We start from the raw sequence: 19,167 nt of genomic DNA on the forward strand, positions 1-19,167 counted from the left end.
ATCCACACCATAGCAGCAAAGCGTTCATTCCGAACGACTCATTCACGAGCCACCTATCGCTATAAACGGGATTTACTCAGCCTCGAGAGGTCAACTGAGTAGAGGGGGTTCGATTCCCACCTCAGCCATCCTCGAAGTGGTTTTCCATGGTTTCCTACTTCTCCAGGCAAATGCCGGAATGAAACCTAACATAAGGCCACAGCCGCTTCCTTCCCTCTTCCTTGTCCATCCCTTCCAATCTTCCCATCCCCTCACAAGGCCCCTGTTCAGCATAGCAGGTGAGGTCGCCTGGGCGAGATACTGGGCATTATCCCCAGTTGTATCCCCGACCCAATGTCTCATGCTCCAAGACACTGCCCTTTAGGAGGTAGAGGTGGGATTCCTCACTGAGTCCGAGGGAAAAACCAACCCTGGAGGGTAAAGAGAATAAGAAAGAAGAAGAAGGGAATAAGGAAGGCGTAGATATAATATAGATTTGTGTCACCTTTAATTATTTTCCTGGCTCTATTTTTTAATCCTCCCTAGTATCTGTTCGATGTATAGGAAGAGAAGTGGAGTATTTTTGTATTGCGGTCCCTTATTACCGTAATCTGCGTGTAAATACAGCTTCACCTTTGCTGCATCAGATCGAACTACAAGCACTAAAACACAATATCAACTTTCACTTTACCGCTCCCAAACTTTCATATGTGTATGTTGTTACCAGTCGAGTGCTGCACAGCTGGCTCGTTGGTCTAGGGGTATGATTCTCGCTTAGGGTGCGAGAGGTCCCGGGTTCAAATCCCGGACGAGCCCAGTGTTTTTAACTTCTCGTCTTGACATATGGCGCAACAACTAGGAATATCATTTTCACCTGAACCGGGTATTATTATTATTATTATTATTATTATTATTATTATTATTATTATTATTATTATTATTATCTCGTGTGCTTTTAGCTGACCGGATGCAGCCTTTCTAAGGTACACTCTCTGACGAGGGTGGTGGTGTCTACCCTACATAGAGAACGGCATGTGAGGACTGGTGGTGGTTAGTGGTGAAATGTGCGAGTTGTAGGAAGGTTCAGGACAGCATAAACATACAGGTGCCGTGCCATGGCAATTGAGCGTTTACCATTAAAATATCACGGCTCGGCTGGGAATCGAGCTCGGGATTCCAAGGCTCTAAGGCGTAGACTTAAAAACCACTGAGCCAGACAATTAATAGAATAGAATAGAATAGAATAGAATAGAATAGAATAGAATAGAATAGAATAGAATACTGAAAACCGAGCTCGATAGCTGCAGTCGCTTAAGTGTGGCCAGTATCCAGTATTCGGGAGATCGTGGGTTCGAACCCCACTGTCGGCAGCCCTGAAGATGGTTTTCCGTGGTTTCCCATTTTCATACCAGGCAAATGCTGGGGCTGTACCTTAATTAAGGCCACGGCCGCTTCCTTCCCACTCCTAGCCCCTTCCTCCCTCATCGTCGCCAAAAGACCTATCCGTGTCGGTGCGACGTAAAGCAAATAACCAGAATACTGAAACTGAAACTGGGGAGGATTAATCATATATCGTAATCCAAAATGGGTTCTGATACATGCATTCTTTTCCTTGTTACTATTTATCAATTTCTTTATTTCTGATTTAAGTTAAGTACCATCCCGGCTTTTGCCTGGATAAGTGAGAAACAAAGGAAAACCACTTCGAGGATGGCTGAGGTGGGAATCGAACACCCCCTCTACTGGCAGCTAATCACACAAATCACTACACCACAGAGGCGGACAAAAAGAGATGTATTGAGTATTATTTCATTTGAATTTGACTTGAATCTGTGCCGGGGATACCACTATGGATTCACAACCTTTAAGCTACGACGTGAAGTAACTGCCATGTAGTTTTGTTGTAATGTCAACAACCACAGACACGGCAGATTCATTTCACCTCATACTCGACCCCGTAGAGAAATGGGACAAGGACTGGACAAACAAACAAACCTGAATGGAAACAGATTTGACCAAATATCGTTCTAAAAGACGTTGGTTATTTTTAAGCATTGGCAAATTGTTATACTGTACTCACAGTCGTGAGTGAGACAGTGGAGTGAGTGGATGTGCTGAGTAGAGTGCTGAACATGGGCGATTCACTAGTGCAGTACAGGGCAGGAGGAGGAATGGTGGAGTGAAATGTAAAAAAGTGAGAGGAGAGATGAAAAATGGGCAGCAAATGGGTGCATTGGTAACCTTGTTGGTAGCCGCAGTAATAGCAACCTTATTGGAAATAGGTGGAGTTGAGCTAAACCCGGGACCTGGACCAGTTGGTGCAATCGGATGGGAAGAATTCGAAATGATTAAGGAACTGATCAAAGAAGCATATCAGGACGAGCAAACAAGAGACCTAATTAGAGAACAAGCCAAGGAAATACAAGAGTTAAAACGGTGTGTTAAAGAGGAGATGAATGTTATAAAAGAGAGAGTGGTTCATAACACGGAGGAAGTAGAACGACTGAAGACCAAAGTCAGGGATTTAGAGGAGGAACTAAGGCAAGTAAAGTGGTCTGAAAACAGGACTAACCAAGAGCTCAGGAGGAAAAACCTTTTTATTTATGGTGTGCCGGAAGGAGACAACGAAAGCAAGGTGGAAATAGCATTTAAAGTGGTAGAAGTAATACAAAGTAAAATGAAGATAAACTTTAGTGAGGTGGACATAGACGATGTATATAGAGTGGGGAAAGTGAAGGGTAGGAGACCGATCAAGGTTAAGTTAATATCAACCCTGATGGCGGAAATAGTGTTGAGGAATACCAGCAACTTTAAAGGCTAGAAGGGACATGGACAATGGCGTCATCAAGGAACAAAACATTTTACGCAGGCACCTAGACAAAGCAAGATTTCAAGGCCTAAAGGCCTACATTAAAGGAAAAAGACGAAAAACACCTACATCAGCAGAGTGTAACGTGTGAGGAAGGAGCAGAAGTGAGGGTGGCGTGCCAGATGCGACCGTACATCGTGCGACCCGTGCCACTAGCGACCGCATAATCTGTGACCGTGCCGGATGCGACCGGCGTTGACATGCAAATTGTCATTTGGTAAGTTGTGTCATCACCCAAGATAAGGTAAACTAAACGAAGTACAATGCCATTTCAATAAGTCCTATGTAGTGATGGGACATTCGATTCATTTTACTGAATCGATTCATTTGATTCCGTTCACGTTACTGAATCGATACAGTGATCCGATTCACGGCTCATTGGTCAACGCTCCTACTGCATCTGTGTAGTATGTGCTGGTAAGACAGCAGCAACAGCATTCAGTGCTCGCAGCTGCCATCTGGTCTTCATACTATGAACTCCTTTCTTAGAAAAAATGCTAGTTACTCTAATACATCGAAGGTTTCCGGCGACGCAGGGTGGGAAAGGTTAGGATTAGGAAGGTAGCAGCCATGGCCTGAATTAAGGTACAGTCCCAGCATTTCCTGGTGTGAAAATGGGGAAACTACGGAAAAGCATCTTAACGGCTGCCGACGGTGAGGTTCTAACCCACCATCCCCTGAATGCAAGCGCATAGCCACGCGATATTAACAGCACGACAACTCACTCAGTAATTTTTGAAAATATGTACTTTTCTATCAGCTGAGGATTTTTTTAATCGTCATATTTTGTATAGGCTACCCAAGATGTACAGTAGCCCGCTGGTTTTCTGATTCAACATACTGTTATTGCGTCTGTCCACATATGATTGAAGTCTTGTGCAACGATATGACATATGAACTGAGAGAACACTGAGCCGTTCTTCCCAATATAAAACAGGTACTTCTGAGTGGTCATGAGCATGACTCATAGTCAAAGGGCAGGCTAGAGTCGAGTTTAATTGTCAAATGTCAACTAAGTTATAATACTAAGATTCATTAAACTAATAAATAGTATAACCTAATAGCCTACCTACTTACTAGCTACTTCAGAATTATGTTGTGACTACCTTTTTAACACTGCAAATAAATCCATCTCTTATTTAAACCTCCCTGTAAGAAGAGGACAGTGAATGAAAATGGGTATTATTTTAAAATGAGCTGAGCTCGAGAGTCCATTATAGCATACGATTCTTTCAGTGTAGCATGGCTCACTGTATGTCTCGCTGCAGTGAGCCGATAAGGAGCCGTGCGTATCTTGTGTCTCACTGAGCCGTGCTCGTTCACGATTCTTTCGGTGTGCCTGGCTCACTGTATGTCTCGCTGCAGCGGAAGCACGGCTCTCGGCGTGTCCAGGGAGCCGATAAGGAGCCGTGTGTATCATGTGTCTCATTGAGCCGCGCTCGTTCTCGATTCTTTCGATGTGCCATGATTCACTGATTCACTGTCTCGCTGCAGCGGAAGCTCGGGTCTCCGCGTGTCCAGTGAGCCGATAAGGAGCCGTGTGTATCATGTGTCTCATTGAGCCGCGCTCGTTCACGATTCTTTCGATGTGCCATGATTCACTGTCTCGCTGCAGCGGAAGCTCGGCTCCCCGTCAACGTCCAGTGAGTGCGCTACTCAGCACTGTCGGCTGGGAGTAAGCTGAATCGTGTGCCGTGAGCTCGCCGTTCCTGTGAATCGATTCACTCGGACACTTCAATGAATCGATACACTGCTTCGAATCATGCATTCAGTAGCCAACACTAATAAGCAGCTACTGCCCCTACTTTACATAACACTTCTGGGGGAAACTCGTTTTACAACACGAAACATGGTGATGCGTTTACGTTTTTACGGGGCGAGTTGGCCATGCGGTTAGAGGCGCGCGGCCCTGAGCTTGCATCCGGGAGATAGTGGGTTCGAATCCCACTTTCGGCAGCCTTGAAGATGGTTTTCCGTGGTTTCCCATTTTCACACCAGGCAAATGCTGGGGCTGTACTTTAATTAAGACCAGGGTCACTTCCTTCCCATTCCTAACCCTTCGCCTTAAGACCTGTCTGTGTCGGTGTGACATAATGCCACTAGCAATAAAAATGATCCTAATTCTCTGAAATTATTTACGACTTAGGCCTACTTATTTATCGTGTCCTATTAATACCAGGAGTGTCCGAGAACGTGTTCGGCTTGCCTGGTGCAGGTCTTTCTACCTGACTCCCTTGGGCGGCCTGCGCGTCTGGATGTGGGATTATGATAATGAAGTAGGGAGAGATGAAACCCGGTGTCGGCACGTAGCCTACTCCTCTCGAATAATACCAAGGGGTCTGCTCAATGCTTTACGTCTCCATAAGACGGCCGAATCACCATCAACAGCATCATATCCCCTCACTCCATTTGAACTCTGCGAAAAGGTTTGGATTTGAATCCCGGCTTTTGGCATGCAATATAGTGATTAGAAACTGCCTACCACCAACTTTCCTACCCTGCCGGCCAACATTCTGATGGTGAATATTTTTTTTTCATGCAGGCTAAGTGCCTCAGACGGCTCAGACGGTTAAGATGCTGGTCTTCCGACTCCAACTTGGCAGGTTCGATCCTGGCTCAGTCCGGTGGTATTTGAACGTGCTCAAATACGTCAGCTTTGTGTCGGTGGATTTACTGGCACGTAAAACAAGTCCTGCGGGACTAAATTCCGGCACCTCGGCGTCTCCTTAAACCATAAAAGTAGTTACTGGGACGTAAAGCCAGCAACATTATTATATTTTTCTTTCGACCAATGACACTCGAACCTGCTAACAGCGGTGTCAGACCTTTATTTTAGAGAAGACCAAGTTAGCTACTTATAAGTAGAGCTGGGATTTCTATGTAATTACATATTTTGTTCCTTGCTATTTAGGTGCTGGGAAAAGCCATATGTTCACAAAACACTATGTTAGGGTTATTATTACCGAATTTCATTTTACATATTTTTTTATATTTGTGGGTATTCTACATATTTTTAGTGATATTACATAAAATTACATATTTTAGCATTTTCCTGTTTTCATATGAAGTAAATTGCTGAATTGAAGTTTCACACTTAAAGTGGGGCTGTTGTCTGTCCTCTCAACAGGAGGATAAAGGTAATTATGAGTGACATATTTGAGAAGATGATAGGTGCAGGTAGAGACCCTTGCAAAATAGGTTTTTCTAAAAGTTCCAATTAGCTGCAGGAAAACTGTTACTTTACATCTGCCAGTCTTAAATCTTTCATCCCTTTTAGAGTTAATTGCTTTCCAACTAGCCACTTTCATGTTGGAGTTTCCAGGAATATTTTTCTAAACGCATTTCTGTGACCTCTTTGTTATGTACTTAGGAATTTCCAAATTTATTGTTAGAGTTTTCTTCCTTTGAAATGTCTCAATTTGGTTTTAGTTTCTTTGAACAGCTGAAGAACATAGTTCATGAACATCAGTTTCCTCTACAGTCAAATTGGCACCACTAGCATCCTCGCTGGCTTCAAAGTTAAAATCATGGATTGCAGTTGACGAGTCCTTTGCAACTGTTACAAACTATCCACTTCATTGCCGTATCGATAATGTAATCTAATCAATATAAGAAAATAAGGTATCAATTAGGTGGAAATATTTTCTTATATTGATTATATCCTTTGCAACTGATGACAAAGTAGTGATTTGCCAAGCATGCAACAAACATAGCATGTTCCATGAAATCCCAGCTTGAGCATCATGCACGAAGTGCTCTGCATAGAAAAAAACCAACAGTTAGGTCTACAAAAGAAACAAATCTTTTTAACACAGATGCAGCCTTCACCTTCTAGTAACCCTTTTTATAAAGACTTATGCAGTGCAATGATTGCATCCAATATCCCATGGTATAAACTTGAAGTGCCTGAATTCACACCTTTTGTGGAAAAATACTGCAAGCAACATGCTCCTAACCAATCAACACTACGCAAGAATTATCTTGAAGTCTGCTACAACAAGGTAATGCACAACATAAGACAGCATATAGGAAATTCTTTCATGTGGGTTGCTGTTGATGAAACAACAGATTCTAAGGGCACATTTGTTGCAAATCTTGTGGTGGGGAAGCTACAACCTGACAGCGCCTCAAAACCGTGTTTGATCTACTGTAAAGAGCTAGACTATACAAATCACTCAACTATTGCGAGATTTGTGAATGATTGGTTCAGAGCTCTGTGGCTGACTGAGATGAAAGAGGAAATGGTATTAGTGATGTATTCTGATGCTGCAGCATATATGCTTAAGGCTGCAACTGCTTTGAAGGTGTTTTATCCCAATATGCTCCATTTTACATGCTTGGCTCATGGACTGCAACGTGTTGCCGAAGATATTAGAACTAAGTTTCCACAAGTGAATAGATTAATTTCAGCAACAAAAAAGGTTTTTCTAAAAGCTCCACAACGAGTGCTATCTTACAAACAGCATTTGTCAGAGATACCACTGCCGCCGGAACCAGTGTTAATGAGTTAGGGGACATGGAGAGAAGCAGTTAACTTCTATAGTGAGCATCTAGATGCTATAAAGACTGTTGTAGATTCTTTTGATCCTGAAAATGCTGCATCTATTACTGAATCACTAACTGCCTTTAGTGACTCCAAAGTGGTCTCATCAATCACCTACATCAGGGGCAACTTCTGCTGGCTTCCAGAAAGTATCAAACGTCTAGAAACATCAGGACTGCCACTGCAAGATTCTTTTGCCAACATAGAGGATACTATTGAAAAACTAAGTGCTGTGCATGGGGAAACTGGTGCAAATGTATTGAGTAAATTGCAAGAAGTGTTGAAGAGAAGTCCTGGTTATTCAACATTTCACAGTCTGTGCCGAATTCTAAATGGAGATGACGTTGATCCTTCCGAGGACATTTCTCCAGCGAAAATTCCTCTCCTAAAATTTGCCCCAGTTATTACATCATGTGATGTTGAAAGATCTTTCTCTGCATATAAGGACATCCTAAGTGACAAACGCCTTTCCATGACCCCAGAGAACATCGAAAAATACTTAATAGTTCACTGTGCTACAAAATTTAAGGAATAAATGTGCTTTGAGTGTTGAAAATAATAATTTTCTATTGAATATGTGTGTGATATATTCATATAATATGACTCCAAAGAACATTGAAAAATACTTCATTGTTCACTGTACTACAAAATGTAATATAAAGCGTGTTTAGTGTGTTGTAACTGACAAAATGGTAAGTTTATATTAATTATATGATATTACATATTTTGCCCATTCTGCATATTTTGCTACATATTTTGGTGCTTTTTGTTACATTTTTATGTACATATTATGCCACTTGTTACTACATAAAAATCCCAGCTCTACTTATAAGCAACCTGCCACTTGGTGACAGCCCTTAATGCAGATCAATTGTAAATGATTGATGGGTCGCATGCGGCACGGTGCTTTTATCCGCTCAGTCGCTGTTAGCACGATAATGGCCGGGTCGCATCCGGCACGGTCGCATCTGGCACGTAACCGAAGTGAGCAAGGTAACGCTGACGGAAGTCAGTGATGACGTAGGTGGGAGCGATACGGCAGAAAGAAGAGGAGCGGATACAGGAGCCGAGCAGTCAGCGGCGCAAGAGGGAGTGGAGGGCAATGCACTGGAAGACAGCCCTATCGAGCAACGCCCAGGGGTCAGCAAGGGGACTGAAGAAAGAAGACGAGAGACAATGGCAAAGGGTAAAAACCTAAGTCTAAAAGATTTATGGGCAAAGAGAAATAAGTTACAGACTGATATACTGTACCTTTCTTTCTTTCTTTTAGCAGTAAAATAAAAGACCCATTAAGTGTAATCAATCAATATTATTGTTATTATTTTGATGTACTTTAAATTATGTTAATGATCTCTTGTCCAATATTCCCGTTTCGGCTACTGTTTTACATTAATGCATCGGGGTAGCGTAGTGACGTAAAATGGCGGCGACCGCATGCTTCTGGCTTCATTGGTGCTCATTGCCAGTCTGTGTCAACAACACACAGTGCTTCAGGGTCGGAACGTGCTTCACGGCGCAGTCAAGTTCTGGTGGTCGATTCGTAATAAAACGTAAGAAGGATCCGAGCGATATGTAACGAAGTGTGTGTGTTGTCGACATTGGAACACACAACTAAATACAGGAAGGTACTCGCGCGCTACATTACGTTCACTTCAGGTCATGGTTTCAGCCGTGAACTACGCTATTAATATACGTGTCCAGTCTGTTTATTAAGGAAGTAATAACATTATTGAAATGAGGAACAAAGGGAATAACTTCGAATGAACAACAAACCTTCTTCTTCTACTGCATTTCCCACATCGGTGGGGTCGCTGGTGTGAACTGTGTTGCATCGTGGATTTGGCCATGTTTTACGGCCGGATGCCCTTCCTAACGTCAACCCTGTATGAAGGGATGTAATCACTTTTGCGTGTATCCGTGGTGGTTTGTAGCGTGCTGTCTGATATGAAGAGGAGAGTGTTGGGGCAAATATAAATACCCGGTCTCCGAGCCAGAAAAATTGAGCAGACCGATTAAAATTCCTGATCTGGCCGGGAATCGAATCCAGGACCCTCCAAACCGAAGGCCTCAACGCTGACCATTTAGCCAAAGAGTCGGACAGAATGAAAAACAAACACGCCACCTAAAATATGCGGAAGAGGTGTAAGTTTGTATAAAAGAGAAAGATTTGTTGTTTCCATTGGCACTTGATTTTTCTGTTTCCAGCCGGCAGAGAAATGGCCAAATCCACAATGCAACACAGTTCGCACCAGTGACCCCACTGATGTAGGAAATGCGGAGAAGAAGAAGAAGAAGAAGAAGGAGGTTTGTTGTTCATTCTATGTTATTCCGTTTGTTCTCATTTCACTAATGTTATTACTTCCTTAATGAACAGACTGGAAAATTAAATGAAATGGCGTATGGCTCTTAGTGCCGGAAGATCCCAGGACGGGTTTGGCTCGCCAGGTGCAGGTCTTTTGTTTGACTCCCGTAGGCGACCTGCGCGTCGTAATGAGGATGAAATGGATCAGGGACATACTCTAATTCTGTGTTATACAGTACCTTTGCATTTCATTGTAGAGCTTGTCTGTTGTGTTACTGTGCTGTTTGTAACTGTTTAAATGTGCTGAATTTGGGTTTGGTTTGGAATAGATGGTCTATCCCTTGCTGTTAGTTTCTATCCTACCATTTGTTATAGTAGGTGTGACAGTCGTCAGAAGTTGTGACCTAGGATCGAACTTGTCAACTTCGATTTCCGGCGGAGCACAACATGGGTATGACGGAAAAAACATTTGAGTACGTGTGGAATGTTACAGGAAGTGTGGACAAGGAAGAGAGAAAGTCGCGTTAACACGTACTTTGGAGGAAGAGCAGCAGAGAAATTGGAATTCCTCCTGGATGACACAATGCCGAGCGAGAATACCTCACAGATGTATCAGGTGTTTGCGTAAGTCTTTTCCGGTTTCACTAAAAGATGGCGCCAGCGAACAGTATGCAGCGGATGAATTTGGCACACACTGTACGTCAGTTTGTTCGTCTGACATTAACCTACCAACAGACACAAGTTGAGTCCGCCAAACACTAACGTCTGTGTTGTATCCGTGATCATGTCGACGTTTGTGTCTGAAAAAGAACATTTGCGGTACGCATTGCTTTTGTTATTTAATCAAAAGACAGAGGCTATGTAAAGTCATCATTTGCTGGTAGAAACATGTGGTGAACACGCTCCATCGATTAGAACATGTGAGACATGGCTTCGACAATTTAAACTTGGCGATTTCAACGTGAAAGACAGTGCGCGCTCTGGTGGAGCACAAGAGTGCGAAGAGGAGCAATTGCAGGCGAAGCCCGGCGAAACCGTTAATGCACAACGCTATCGCCAACAAATCGTTAATTTAAATGACTCATTGATCAAAAGACGACCGGAATAGGCTAGAAGACGTGGCAAAGTGATTTTGTTACACGGCAATGCAGCGTCTCACACAGCAATACCAGTGAAAAGCACCTTGAAATCGCTTGGATGGGAAATCCTTCCGCACCCGCCGTACTGCCCCGACCTGGCGCCATCTTTCACCTCTTCGCGTCAATGAGGCACGCACTCGCAGAGCAGCACTTCAGCAATTTCGAGGAAGTTTGAAAATGGCTTGACGAATGGTTTGCCGCAAAACACAGGCAGTTTTTCTGGCATGGTATTCGTAACTAACCTGAAAGATGGGCGAAGTGTATAGAAGCCGATGGCCAATATTTTGAATAAACAAAAAATGAATTTCCCCTGAAAATTACGTGGGTTTTTCACCGCAAGACCGGCAAAAACTTATGCAGACACCTGGTACTGATAGTGGAAGTTGAGGCGTTTCTTGCTCTAAGGGGAATTACAGCAAAATTGTCATCCTCACTTAATTCTATTAGCCGGATTGAGTAGCTCGGCGGTGGTACGCTCGCCTTCTGTGCTCAAGTTGGTGGATTCGATCGTGGCTCAGTCCCGTGGTATTTTACTGCTCCAATATACCAGCTTCGTGTCAGTAGATTTACCAGTACGCGAAAAAACTCCCGCACGACCCAACTCCGGATCTTCGGCGTTTCTGAAAACCATACGAATAGTTAGTTGGACGTAAAATGAAAATCCACAGCCTGTTTCCAGTCATTCGACCGGGTCAGGAATGGAATGAATGAAGCCCCATCTTGCGACGAGGATAGAAATTGCGCCGGCTGCCGAAGCTTGTAGCACCCCTCTGGGGCAATGATAAATGACTGACAGATGAAATGAAATGTTAATGGAGAGTGTTGCTGGAATGAAAGGTGACAGGGAAACCCGGAGTACCCGGAGAAAAACCTGTCCCGCCTCCGCTTTGTCTAGCACAAATTTCACATGGAGTGACTGGGATTTGAACCACGGAACCTAGCGGTGAGAGGCCGGCGCGCTGCCGCCTGAGCCACGAAGGCTAGCTTTGGGCGTAAAATAAATGACACTATTATTAGTTATAGAGAGAATGACTACTTGCTGGGTTCAAACCCCACTGTCGGCAACCCTTAAGATTGTTCTCCGTAGATTCCCATATTCACAGCATATAAATGCTGGAACTGTACCTTAATCAAGGCAGCCTTTTCCTTCCTATTCTTAGCTCTTTCGCATCCCATCGTCCCCACGAGACCTATCTGTGTCAGTGCAATAATAACACAACGACGAACTCAGGAGATGCGGGAAGAGCGCACGCTCAGACATGTGGCAAGAACCAACTGGTGGATCGTTCGGCTCCATGGCTAAATGGGTAGCGTGCTGACCTTTGGTCACAGCGGTCCCGGGTTCAATTCTCGGCAGGGTCGGGAATTTTAACCATCATGGGTTAATTTCGCTGGCTCGGGGGCTGGGTGTACGTGTCGTCTTCATCATCATTTCATGCTCAACAGGACTCACAGGTCGCCTATGGGAGTCAAATCAAAAAAAGACCCTCACCTGGCAAGCCGAACATGTCCTCGGACACTCCCGGCACTAAAAGCCATACGCTATTTAATTTCATTGGTGCATCGAAATCAGGGTTTCCAGCATTTCCTGCGATAGGAAGTTCTCTTGTTCATTAAAAAGGGTCAGTTCCACGCCCGTTTTATAAATATTTTCCGGGCTAGTTTCATTTTGTCCACCCTGTAGATTCCATTATTCTGTCAATCAGGATCGCCCCAGGTAAACTTACTTGAAATGTGGCACCCAGGGTGAAAACACCGGTCGTGTATTTCTGCTTGCTGATTACCATGAATCTTATTTTAAGGTCACACTCCTTGCTTACTAGGTTGATGCTGTTCAGAAGAAATGGAAGATCTTCTAAATTGTCAATCGTTAAGGCGTTGAAGTCTAAACGGTCTGACACCGTGGTTAGCCGGTTCGAGTCCCGTAGGTCGAAAATATTTTCACCATCAGAATGTTGGCCGGAAGGGTAGGGGAGGAGGTGGAATACATATTCTAATCACTGGATGCGTGCGAAAAGCCTGGATTAAATTCTAAACCCCCCCTCGTATGGAGTGAGGGCATATGACGCTGTTGATCGTGATTCGTCCGTTGAATGGACACGTTAAGCCTTGAGCAGACCCCTTTGTGCTATTCGACAGGAGTAGGCTATGTGCCGGAACCGCGTTTCACCCTCTCCCTTCCTTCTATCATATATCACGTCATTCATTTCATCTTATTAACTCCTGTGATGAGGTTGACGTCAGGAAGGGCATACGGTCATAAAAGCCCGCCATGGCAGATTCATCTCACCTCATACTCGACCCCGCAGAGAAACGAGACAAGGGTTGGACGAACAAACTTCTAAATTGTCAGTAAGTGTCACGGTGGCATCTGCATAGTGGACAGTGTTTATTTGATTTTGATTCCTTTATCAAATTCAGATAGGTCAATTCAAAAATTGCTTCAGATAACACTGATTTATAAGGGGTAGATATGTGGCACGATGATTACTGTTTCTAATGCAGATTTTTATGCTGATTCCAAATCTGAAAGCCGTTTTGCTTACCACCACGTCAGATTTTGAAGATGTTGACAAAGTTTTATATTTTTTATGGAACAGCGTTCGTCGAAAATTGCTTTCACTATTTTCATAATTTTTCTTACAAAGTGGAAAATTTCCATTTGCTTCTTCTTCATTTTCAGTGGCGGTGGGTATTATGGTGTCCAGAGGCTGCATAAATCCACCAGATCTGTTTTGCTACGTGTGCGGCTATGTAAGAAACAAATCCAGTATGTGTCATGTGGTGCATTTGCAATTAACTTAGATAAAGCCATGTTCATTATTATTCCGTGTAGCAATCTATGCTCTATTGAATTTTTTTTTTTTTTTTTTTGCTAGTTGCTTTACGTCGCGCCGACACAGGTAGGTCTTATGGCGACGATGGGACAGGGAAGGCCTAGAAATGGGAAGGAAGCGGCCGTGGCCTTAATTAAGGTACAGCCCCAGCATTTTCCTGGTGTGAAAATGGGAAACCACGGAAAACCATCTTCAGGGCTGCCGACAGTGGGGTTCGAACCTACTATCTCCCGAATACTGATTGAAACTTCTATCTGTGAGTTATTTTCCTTGATACAATGTTAAAAACAAGTAAATGTTTGATGTATATCTCAAGAACTGTGGGTGGTAGGCCTATATGATGATAATGATGATGAAAAATGAAATGGCGTATGGCTTTTGGTGCCGGGATATCCCAGGACGGGTTCGGCTCGCCAGGTGCAGGTCTTTCTATTTGACTCCCGTAGGCAACCTGCGCGTCGTGATGAGGGTGAAATGATGATGAAGACAGCACATACACCCAGTCCCCCTGCCATTGGAATTAACCAATTAAGGTTAAAATCCCCGACCCGGCCGGGAATCGAACCCGGGAACCACTGAATCGAAGGCCAGTACGCTGACCATTCAGCCAACGAGTCGGACATAATGATGATGATATTTGTTGTTTAAAGGAGCTTAACAGCTAGGTCCTCTGCCCCTAATGGTACGAGGTGCATCAAAATGAAAAATTAAAACTTCAAAATGTATCCACTGACTAGAGTCTAAAAATAATGGTAATGAAGTAAATGATCGTGAAATAAAAACAATCAGTGGATCCAATTCACAATGTCTTTATTACTGGGATGGTACGTATGCTCTAAAACGTAACCTAACCGCGTTGCACTACAGCCCTGAAAGGCCTTGGCCTACCAAGCGACGACTGTTCAGCCCGAAGGCCTGCATATTGCGAGGTGTCGTGTGGTCAGCACGAGGAATCCTCTCGACCGTTATTCTTGGCCTTCTAGACCGGGGCTGCTATATCACCGTCAGATAGCTCCTCAATTGTAATCACGTAGGCTGAGTGGATCTCGAACCAGCCCTCAGATCCAGGTAAAAATCCATGACCTGGCCGGGAATCGAATCCGGGGCCTCCGGGTAAGAGATAGGCACGCTACCCCTACAACACAGGGTGCTTACTATCTAAAGGGGTCCAAAATCAGGCCACTTACCCCTCACAAGAGTACTAATAACTGGTAAACAGAACCGTGGTGTTCCTCCTATAGTGGTACTAATCACAGGTAATGTGGACCCATGGTATGCCACACATAATGGCACCACTCGCAGGCAACACAAACCCATGAGAGTACACATGAGAGTACTATTCACAAGCAACGCAGACCCATGGTGCCCTTCACATAATGGGAGATGGAGACAAGTGGTTTGCATATTTTGAATCAGTATGTTACAGTTGTCTTAGAACGCATGTTGGATACCAATATATCCACCGAAATTATTTTTTTCTTTTGTTGATCAGTGTAATTAGTAAAAAATGGAGGGAGGATAGAGTATTGTCTCACAGCTGTTCGTACCTTGGTGTCTTCAGTGGAGTGGTCTTCAATTTTCAAGCGGCCGCCCTGAGTAGCTCAGGTGCTAGAGCACTGGCCTTCTCAGCTCAGGTTCGATCCTGGCTCAGTACAATGGTATTCGAAGGTGCTGAAATACGTCAGCAAATTTACTGGCACTCGAAGAACTCCTGCGGGACAAAAGTCCGGCTCTTCGGCATCTCCAAAAACCGTAAATAGTTAGTGGGTTGTAAAATCAATAATATTTTCATGTGAGGTGTTTGATTCCAATATAGGTTCTTGACGATGTTAATATCTTTACTATCAAGCTCAATGTGATTCAGTTGATGTATAAGAAGATAATGTTTAATGTTTAATGTTGTCGAAAGCTTTTTTCGTAGGCAAGCACAGACGGTTTGTTGTTGGTCAAGAAAGTTTTGAACTAAAATTTGGATATACATCATCAGGGCGTCCCTAGTGCCAACCAAAGTAAAAATCGAAGAGCAAACTCATCTCCGTATAGGCCATGAAGGCCCTTGGAGGAGTGGAAGGTAAAGGCTTCCACTATCTGTATCCTCGGCACTTGATGGGGTAGAGTGGTTAGCTCTACGCCCGGCCGCCTTTGCCCCCAGGAATTAACCTGGTACTCATTTTTTTATGTAGGCTGAGTGAACCTCAGGGTCATGTGCACCTCCGGAAGTGGAGATCTCGATTCTTACATATTTTGATTGCCTGACAGGGAATCAAACCCACGCCCTTCCGGGTGAACCGAGCACGCCTTTATCGCCTTGGCCAGGCAAAACTGTTTATAAATCCAGACTGAGTTTCAAGGTGTAATGAAGGCTGAAGCCAAATGTAAGAAATACCCAGTGAACTTTTATTGGTGTACAAATGTTTACATTAACAATTCTTTGGTTGTTAGGTGTAAAACATATATCTTTAACTGTTAGGTTCTTCAGGTCTGTCTAGGTGGTGTAGTGGGTAGTGTGATTAGCTGCCACCCCCGGAGGCTCAGGTTCGATTCCCGGCTCTGACACGAAATTTGAAAAGTTGTACGAGAGCTGGAACGGGGTCCACTCAGCCTCGGGAGGTCAACTGAGTAGAGGGGCTTCGATTCCCACTTCAGCCATCCTCGAAGTGGTTTTCTACTTCTCCCCAGGGAAATGCAGCGATGGTACCTAACTTTCTGTTCAGCATAGCAGGTGAGGCCGCCTGGGCGAGGTACTGGTCCTCATCTACAGTTGTATTCCCGACTCAAAGTCTCACGCTCTAGAATATTGCCCTTGAGGCGGTTGAGGTGGCATCCCTCACTGAGTCCGAGGGAAAATGGATTGAGAAAGAAAGAAATACAAATGTTTGCATTAAAAATTCTTTTGTTGTCTTATAAGTCTGTTGTATAAGCGAGACTAAAAGTTGACTTCACTGTATATCTAGGTGGTGTGTGCTGTTCTCCCACCCTGCCGACTTCACTCCAGTGTGCACGTCAGAGCTCAGTCGAATTGCCGAAAAAGCCTACGAGTTTACCAGGAGAGGGGTGAGATTACTGGGACACTCCTGCGACTCTCTAGAGGACCACAAGGCATGGGTGAAGGTAAGTTCTGCTATCCTAGTTAATAACATGAAAATGTTTCTATCCAGGATGTAGCAAAAATATCGTACAATTACAATATATGTAATATATGTAATATATGTAATATACGTAATAAGTATACCTAGCATATCCTTATGCCTACATGGGCCCCCCGTCACGGACGAGGCAAGCCCGCCTCTCATCAAAGGGAACAAAGACAATTCAAATAAAGATGGGAATCAAGGCCCAACCTGATTTAAATGAGAATGGTGACAATTCCATTTAATAGGAAGCCTCCAGTAAAAAAGCTTCAAAAGGAGCCCTCATGAAGTTTTATCTCATTTACGTTGCGAAACCCACTTTTTCGGTCCGATGAAATCGCTCTCCACGTCTTCCCTAGATTCGCAGACGACCATCTGAACCATATAATGAGAAACGGGATTCAACCCAGAGCAGCACAGGGTGCCAGTGTCGTTGCTGCCAGTGCAGATGATCTCTAGGAAACCGTAGTCTCCGGTCACGATGTCATATATCCAGCGCAGGTAACTGAGTGAGTCATCGAGAACTTAAACTGGCCTCTCGAAGTGTGTTTCTGCAAGACCGACTCCAATCCTCACACCTTAATGCTACTCTCGATCGTTCAAAGATGGCAAATCGAGTAGCCGGATATCTTGGAGACGTGGGTTTGTTTTGGTTTGTTGCTATCGTATGTAGTCTGTGTAATTTCATGACAGTTGACGACAAATGTTAGTTTCTTTGTAGAATGTAAGTGTGCGAGTGTATTTATTTGAGTCAATGGGCACCTAGGATCCGTAATTATACGCAGTAATGTGAGAATGTGTTTGTGTTAATCGAGTTGTGAACCAGTGATACAACTATTCTTAAGTTTTCTACGGAATAAAACATTTAAGAGAGAAATGGATTAGGAATATACATCGTGATTATATTGAAGTCGATGAGAAAACTGTAGTGTGCGTACATCATTTTGAGAATAAGTCTGAGGTTAGGGAACACTTTTCTATATTTCCACACGGTAAACCTATTCGTCTTCCTCGAAAAATATTAATTTAGATAGAATATAATTGATATTGTTATATTCCATCAGTGTCTTTGTGCTTCAAAGTGTCGAGTGATTTAGATACAAGTGTATTTTACAATAATCTGTGCTTGCCTGCGGAAATGTTTCTCTGGATCTGGAGCAGAACGAAAATTATAAGTGTGACAGATGAAGCAACCTGTGCACTGTTACACAGAAGAAATAGTGACTTGGAGGGATTAACTGGGTTTATAACGCAGGGTTTAAACTACCAACACCTTTCAATTCATGCTGTGGTCATCTGTTATCAAGCAGACTACACCGAGCTGAAGCTCGTCCATGTGGTTAAATACCAATGTTTAGAGTCAATAGATTTTTTGCACTCATGTTCTTTAATGGGTAAAAACCTATTACCTATATCTTTAGTGTCTGAACGTTTCATTACTAAGGTTTCCATCATTGTATGAAGTGCTGCTGTGCCATATGTCAACATTATGTTAGCATTACCAGGGCCGTTCATTGGCTTAACATAATCATTTCGGGTGTACCTGGGCTGAGTGGTTCAGAGGGTTAAGGTGCTGGCCTTCTGACCCAAAGTTGCAGGTTCGATCCTGGCTCAGTCCGGTGGTATGTGAAGGTGCTCAAATACGTCATCCTCGTGTCGGTAGATTTGCTGGCACGTAAAAAACTCCCACGGGACTAAATTCCGGCACTTCGACGTCTCCCAATAGCATAAAAAGGTAGTTTGTGGGACGTAAAGTCAATTACATCATTATTTCGGGCGTACTGTACTTCCCTTTCATTGGGTGCTGAGCATAAGAAATTGTCCACCACATCAAAACTAAGGTAACAAATTTTGTTTCATAGTTCTCATAAGACCTAATAAATTGAGGAATTTCGCACCTTAATTTATTTTTAAACATTCTAAGTGATTCTATAAATATCATTTTTACCAGTTTTATCATGTATTTTCCTCTATCCAGCGAGGTGAAATCTATGAGAAAACGTTATTTGATTAATTGAAATTTATAAATAATCAGCTTGTTATTATCTTTTCTAGTAGAGTATATGTCATTCTAGTTGATTATATGTGGTGCGTACTTGTTGGCGAAGTTTTTTCATACGTGAAAAAGTGGTTTTCCCTATGATGTTACATGTATCATGAAAATTTACAGGCAGATTAGTTCAAACAAAGATAACGAAAAATTACAAGACCTCACAGCACTGGTTGAATGGGGAAAACACAATTCCTTTCAATTCAATGTTAAGAAATGTGAATCAATGATCTTTACTAGAAAAAGACAACCAAAAATCCATTCTTATGAAATGAACGGTATCAGCCTAAAACAAGTCGAAGAAAAGAAGGATTTAG

General features: G+C 43.3%; 1 protein-coding gene and 1 non-coding gene across 2 annotated transcripts in view; both read left to right on the forward strand.

Moving 5' to 3' along the window:
• Positions 1 to 19,167, forward strand: part of LOC136871603 (peroxiredoxin-6) — a 149,665-nt gene that overhangs the window by 17,124 nt on the left and 113,374 nt on the right. The window contains exon 2 of the mRNA XM_067145054.2: positions 16,624 to 16,780. Coding sequence (XP_067001155.1) covers positions 16,624 to 16,780 — 157 coding nt within the window. The remainder of the gene's footprint in view (positions 1 to 16,623; positions 16,781 to 19,167) is intronic.
• Positions 724 to 795, forward strand: TRNAP-AGG (transfer RNA proline (anticodon AGG)). Its single transcript has one exon. It is a non-coding gene; the product is annotated as a tRNA-Pro (tRNA).

The sequence above is a fragment of the Anabrus simplex genome, chromosome 4 (genome assembly GCF_040414725.1).
Source record: "Anabrus simplex isolate iqAnaSimp1 chromosome 4, ASM4041472v1, whole genome shotgun sequence".
NCBI classification, from domain to species: Eukaryota; Metazoa; Arthropoda; class Insecta; order Orthoptera; family Tettigoniidae; genus Anabrus; species Anabrus simplex.